The following is a 6,835-nucleotide window of genomic DNA, read 5'->3' on the forward strand; positions in this document are numbered from 1 at the left end:
TATTGATGCACACAAATGCCTCTCTTGAGTTACTTAAGGAACTCAGTTTTCTTCTTCTTCTTTTTTTTTTGATAGGCAGAGTGGATAGTGAGAGAGACAGAGAGAAAGGTCTTCCTTTTTGCCGTTGGTTCACCTTCCAATGGCCGCTGTGGCCGATGCATCTCGCTGATCCGAAGCCAGGAGCCAGGTGCTTCTCCTGGTCTCCCATGTGGGTGCAGGGCCCAAGGACTTGGGCCATCCTCCACTGCCTTCCCGGGCCATAGCAGAGAGCTGGCCTGGAAGAGAGGCAACCGGGATAGAATCGGCGCCCCAACCAGGACTAGAACCTGGTGTGCCGGCGCTGCAAGGCGGAGGATTAGCCTATTGAGCTGCGGTGCCGGCTGAAGATGGCATTTTTCCACCGGTTTTAATGGGTTTGGAGTCCCCTGACAAGTTTTAGGCTGTACCCTTAGAAGTAAGTCTGTAGGAATCTATGCAGAACTATACAGCTTTACAGTTATAGACTACCTACTCCCTCTCTGATTCCCCCTCTTATTTTTTGCTGGGATCTTTTCTCGATTGACTTTATATACATATGATTAACTCTATGTTACATAGAATTCAACGTATTTATGAAGAAGAGAAAAGAAAAAGAAAAAAGAAACCAAAGAAAAAAAGGAAATACAAGATAGAAGATAACAATAAAAAGCTGTCCCCCGACAGTCAGGGCGAGGACTATTCAAATAACTGTTTCTGAAAGTATAATACAACTCTTTGAGGACAAAGTTCCTGCATGGGAAGTTGGTGCACAGTGACTCCTGTTGTTAATTTAACAATTAACACTCTTATGTATGACGTCAGTGATCACCTGAGACTCTTGACATGAGCATATGAGCTGCCTAGGCTGTGGAAGTCTTTTTTTTTTTTTTTTTTTTTTTTTAAGGGAAAGGTTTATTGTTGGGTGGGGAAACCCAACAGGCTGGAGGTAAAGGGAGAAGAAAGAAAGAGAGTGGGGTTGATAGAGAGATCAGGAGAGAGAGCATGTGTGCTGGAGGCAGGTCCTGTTTTACTCTTGCAGGGGGTAGGGAAGTGGGAGCAGTGAATCCTATTAGGGTTGGGGTGGAGCTGACACATGTGGTTGGGCCATTGGGCTTAGGACCAAAGCTTACTGTGCAACGTGACGATGGGGCCATAGTCTAAGATGGTGTCTGGGGCACGGTTGGCACCCTTTTGCTAACAATCTCCCCTTTTGTTTTTTTATGGAGCAAGTGTTGTATGGGATTACATCAGCTCCAAAAATCCAGGTGGGGTAGAAGGACGATAATCTGTATTTAGATCTACTTCCTGCTGACATGGAGCAGTGAGTTACTCTCCATTGGCATGGGGCGACATCTCAACCCATGATCTCTGGGTGGGGAGCGAGTATATCCCTGTAGCAGCATTTGCTTGACCGCCTGGTTGGTGAAGACTTTGGTTTCTTCCATTATCACCTGTAAACACTTAAACAGAGAAGATAGTATAAAAGCCAGGGTGAGTATAGCAGCCATTGGTCCTAGGAGTGGCATTAACAGGTAATGAGAGGACTTATAGAGGAGAGGAAATGAGGGGAGGTCTCTGGACCTTAGTGAAGACTGTTTGATGGATGTGGTTTTACGTGGCCTGGTTGGTTAACACAATAACAGCACTGGTAAGGCTTGTCTGTCCCATAGTACCACGCCTGTTAGTGAGGTATACGGCTCACGCAGGTGAGAAGACGGCCCAGCAGGTGCACAGACCCAGATGTGTATCTAGCTGCTTTAGCCAACGTTTCCCAACCTCAGGAAAAAACTTGGCTTCTGTTCCCTGATTAGGGGTGAAAGAAACAGAAACTTGATCTTCTGTAATTTTCCCCCAATTTATTGCGCAATTCTAGTACCAAAGATGGCAGTTCCAGGAATACTCTCAGAACACCAGAGAGAATGTGTGTACAGGGGTCCCAATTCTACAAGGACAAGGAGGAATAGTTGACCAGCTGGGGGATGGGGCAGGGGAAGCTATGGAGAAGCAGAGATAAAGCTCAGCTCAGATTAATAGCGTGACCTTTGATGCTAGGCAGGCTGCCAGCAGCAGCCAACAGCAGCCAACAGCTTAGGTCTTCGCTTGGCTGGTTTTGTAATACCCAGCCAGGAGGCCGTCTGGGACATCTCTGCACCTAAGGTCATTATGGAAATGGAACGCCCTGCCCAGGGCGGGGCAGAGCCTTGCCTCTCCATCTGCACACTTAGGCGGCTGTGGGCACAGGAGGTGCCTGTGCGCACTCAGCACACTCCAGACCCGCGCAGAGGGTGTAGCATTGCAGCTCAGGCTGCGAGGTCTGCGGGTGCTGTGAGCTCCCACCCAGCCATGTCGTCCTGCAGCCGCGTGGCGCTGGTGACCGGCGCCAACAAGGGTGTCGGCTTCACCATCGCGCGCGACCTGTGCCGGCTCTTCTCGGGGGACGTGGTGCTCACGGCGCGGGACGAAGCGCAGGGCCGGGCGGCCGTGCAGCAGCTGCAGGCCGAGGGCCTGAGCCCGCGCTTCCACCAGCTGGACATCACGGACCTGCAGAGCATCCGCGCCCTGCGCGACTTCCTGCGCCGGGAGTACGGGGGCCTGGACGTGCTGGTCAACAATGCGGCCATCTACATGGATTGTAGGGAAGGGGTCCCCTGAGCCTGCAGCATGGCTGGGATGCATCTTTGGGAGGATCCCGCTGTGCACCTTGGGAGACTGGGGTCTGAACAGCGCCCCTGCCCGTTCCCCCACCCCCCTGCCCCTGACAGGGCTGGGCAAGGAAAGGCTGGGAGGGTGGGGGTGGGACCTGTGGAGCTTCTGAGGACTGGGACCCCTTTCCAGTCAAAGTAATCTTGGTGTTTCACACCGGGGAGCATTTCCAGGTTTTTTTTTTCTTTCAAAATTTCTCTGTGACTGAGATTAGGACTTTTCTGAAATTTTAATTGATTTTGAAATAAATAAGAAATTATCAAAAACGATAATAGGAGATCAGCAGTATATTCTTCTTCTTCTTCTTTTTTAAAGATTTATTTGATTTATCTGAAAGAGTTACAGAGAGAGGTAGAGACAGAGAGAGAGGTCCTCCATCTGCCGGGTCACTCCCCAGATGGCCGCAACGGCTGGAGCTGCGCCGATCCGAAGCCAGGAGCCTGGAGCTTTTTCTGGGTCTCCCACACAGGTGGAGAGGCCCAAGGACCTGGGCCATCTTCTACTGCATTCCTAGGCCACAGCAGAGAGCTGGATTGGAAGTAGAGCAGCTGGGACTCGAACCGGTGCCCATATGGGATGCCGGCGCTTCAGGCCAGGGCTTTGACCCACTGTGCCACAGCGCTGGCCACAGTATTTTCGTAAATAAGTGGAGGACCGTGTCAGAGTAGGAGATTAACATCGGCCAGGCACTGTGACTAGAGGCAGACTTACTCAAGGTCGCGGGGTTTCCCATGCTCTGCTTTTCTGTCTACAGAATTCTGGTCCCTGGGGCCGGCGTGGTGGCAAGCTGCCAGTTAGCGCTCCCACTTCCAGTGCTGGAGAGGCAGTTCCAGTCCTGGCTACCCTGCTTCCCCTCCAGAATCCTGCTAATGCACTAGGGTGCAGCAGAAGATGGCTCAAGGGCTTGGGTCCCAGCAGTCTGTATGGGAGACCAGAATGGTGTTCCTGGCTTCTGGCTTTGGCTTGGTCCCAGTCTTGGTTGTTGTGGGCATCTGGGGAGTAAACCAGCAGGTGGAAGATCTTATTCCATTTAAAGTAGATGAACATTAATACATAAAATAAATTCCAAGAATTCTAACCGATGGTTATGACTGACAGAAACTGTTCTCTCTGCCCTAAAAGTACAGGATTCCACACCCTTTCATATTAGAGCAGAAGTGACTATGAAGACAAACTTTGATGGCACCCGAGATGTGTGCACGGAGCTGCTGCCTCTGATGAGGCCCAGAGGTGAGTCTCCTGGGGACCCCACGCTGTGCCCTCAGGAGGGACCCGGCCCTGCTGCCTGGGCTCTCAGCTCCATCCCTGCTGCCTGACTGCTCCAACTGCACCGGCCTGCCGCCCCCTGCCAGGGGCTGTCCTGGGTCAGGACGTCGTCCCCGCTCCTGCACTGCCCCTGCCGTCTCTGCTCTTGGCACACCTGGCGCCTTCTGGCCCTGCAGTCTTAGCTCACAGGTCTCCTGGGAGAGGCTCCTTATTTCTCCCATGCCCGTCTCATGTCACAGGCCCTGGGGGTGCCACCCTGGGCCTCTCTGCTCCCTGAGTGACCTGAGTCAGCCTGGCAGGTCCTTCCTAGCAGTCACCCGCTGCATCCCCCAGAGGACGTCTCCTCCTTAGACACCCTGAGCTCTCCCTGCCTCTCCGTCACCTCCTGATGTCCCTCGCAGGCTAAACGCATTTCCAGAGGCTGCTCCTCCACCCCTGCATCACCGTAGCCACCTACCCGATCCTGGCGGTCACCCTGCCCTGCCCCGTCCTCCACGGTCACTTCCAGGGCTGGGACTGAGCTCCCTCAGTCTACCCCGACCCGTGCATCCAGGTGGGCAGCAGCCCCCGGTGTGGCTGTGGACAGGTGCGAACCTCCCCTGGGACCTCCCTTCTCCAGCCCTTTCCTCTCCCGGCATTCTGCCCAGCTCTGACGGTCTTGCCCCTCCCCAGAGTCCAGGCCCTGAGCGTGGCTTACAGGAGCCTCCTTACCGTGACCCGGCTAACTCCAGGCTCATGGTCACTGCTCTCCAGTGGGCTTTGTTCCCAACACAGCACACGGTCACTGTCTTTGTTGTGAAGTGCTGTGACACTGACCCCAGCCACACTCCTTCCCTCTACACCGAGAGGCACCAGCCGTCACTTGCAGGAAGACTGGTATGCGAGGTGGAGAGTTGAGGACTTGCACATAGGACTTACTCAACTCCTAGCCTGTTTTCCTGATTTGTCCCTGGGGAAGTGCCTCCTAGACTCTGGTTCGCCAGGACCTCAAAGGATGGCTTTTCCAATGTCGCTGCCTCCTCTACGGATTCAGACTTGAAGGCAACAATGAAGCTCTTGTGGGCTGGCGCGGTGGCGTAGCCAGTAAATCCTCCCCCTGAGAGCCAGCATCCCATATGGGTGCCTATTGGAGTCCCAGCTGCTCCACTTCTGATCCAGCTCCCTGCTGATGGCCTGGGAAAAGCAGCAGAAAAATGGCCCAAGTACTTGGGCCCCAGCCACCCACCTGGGAGACCCAGATGAAAGTCCTGGCTCCTGGTTTTGGCTTGGCTTAGCCCTGGCCATAGTGGCCATCTGGGGAGTGGAAGTGGAAAATCTCTATCTTTCTGTCTCTCCCTATCCCTATGGGAGTGGCCAAAGTTTGGAAGACCTTTGTCTCTTTCTGTCTCTCCTTCTCTCTCTGTAACTTTGACTTTCAAATCAGTCTTTAAAAATTGGAGCTCCTTATGCCAGTACTGCACCATCCTTGCCTGTTCCCCTTAGAATACCACTGCTATGTGTTTCTCAAGAGAACATTCTCTGGTCTCAAATCCCAAGTAACTTCGGTCTTCACCAGCCATGATATGCACTCCTTTTCCATAGTGATTTTTAAAACAAATTTTATTTATTTGTTTGAGAGGTAGAGTTATAAACAGAGAGAAAGGTCTTTCATCTGCTGGTTCACTTCCCAAACAGTTGCATTGGCCAGAGCTGGGCCAATCTGAAGGCAGGAGCTAGAAGTTTCTTCTAGGCTTCCCACATGGGTGCAGGGACCCAAGGACTTGGGCCATCTTCTGCTGCTTTCCCAGGCCATAGCGGAGAGCTGGATTGAAAGAGAAGGTCCTGGGACAAAAACTGGCGCCCATATGGGATGCCGGTGCCATAGGCAGAGACTTAGCCCACAGTGCCACAGCACAGGCCCCTCATATATGTATTTCTGGTGCATTTTAGGCAGAGTGGTGAATGTGTCCAGCTTGGAGGGTCACAGAGTTCTTAAATCCTGCAGCCCGGAGCTGCAGCAGAAGTTTCGCAGTGAGACCATCACGGAGGAGGAGCTGGTGGGGCTCATGAAGAAGTTCGTGGGAGACGCGAAGAAGGGGGTGCATCTGAAGGAAGGATGGCCTAGCGCTCCATACGGAGTGACCAAGATCGGAGTCACTGTCCTGTCCAGAATCCAGGCCAGGCACCTGAGTGAGCAGAGGGGAGGGGACAAGATCCTCCTGAATGCCTGTACCCCAGGGTGGGTGAGAACCGACATGGGGGGACCCAATGCTCCCAAAAGCCCAGAAGAAGGAGCAGAGACCCCCGTGTACTTGGCCCTTTTGCCTCCAGATGCCGAGGGCCCTCATGGACAGTTTGTCAAGGACAAAAAAGTTGAACAGCTGTGAGCTCACCCCCCACTCCACCTGCTTCCTAGCCTGTCCTGATTTAACCCAAAGGACTTTGCATTGTCAGCAAATGTCTCAGCCACTGTGGGAAATCCAAACATCACTATCAACTAAGACCTGCAAATGTTCTATGACTTTGTTGGCTACTCAGTGACTAGACCGCTAATTCTGTGAATTCTCTTGAGATTCCCTCTGTGATGGGGGGGAGAGGGTGTGATTGCTGAAAATAACAAATGGAAATCAAGGGTTGAATAAATGCTTCTTCAGAAAGGTCTATATGCAGATTGTTTATGTGCTGATGAAAATCCATCCCACATGCCATGACCAGGGAGATTGCAGTAGGGAAGAGAGATTGGGCTCAAGTAGGAATTCAGGAAGCAACCTTGGGAACTGATACTCAAAGGGTTGCCTGGAAGGAGGAGGGTTGACAAAGGGTAGGGTTGGTCTTTGCTAAAGGGACCTAGCAGGATTCTTTTTGAAAG

At 52.6% G+C, this 6,835-nt stretch overlaps 1 protein-coding gene across 1 annotated transcript; it reads left to right on the forward strand.

The window, feature by feature from the left end:
* Positions 1-2,361: 2,361 nt before the first annotated feature.
* Positions 2,362-6,621, forward strand: LOC133769944 (carbonyl reductase [NADPH] 1-like). The gene is made up of 3 exons (XM_062205368.1): positions 2,362-2,650; positions 3,844-3,951; positions 5,917-6,621. The coding sequence occupies exons 1-3, from the start codon at positions 2,362-2,364 to the stop codon at positions 6,351-6,353; spliced, it is 834 nt and encodes a 277-aa protein (XP_062061352.1). The 3' UTR covers positions 6,354-6,621.
* The last annotated feature ends 214 nt before the right edge of the window (positions 6,622-6,835 follow it).

The sequence above is a fragment of the Lepus europaeus genome, chromosome 2, assembly GCF_033115175.1.
Source record: "Lepus europaeus isolate LE1 chromosome 2, mLepTim1.pri, whole genome shotgun sequence".
Classification (NCBI taxonomy): domain Eukaryota; kingdom Metazoa; phylum Chordata; class Mammalia; order Lagomorpha; family Leporidae; genus Lepus; species Lepus europaeus.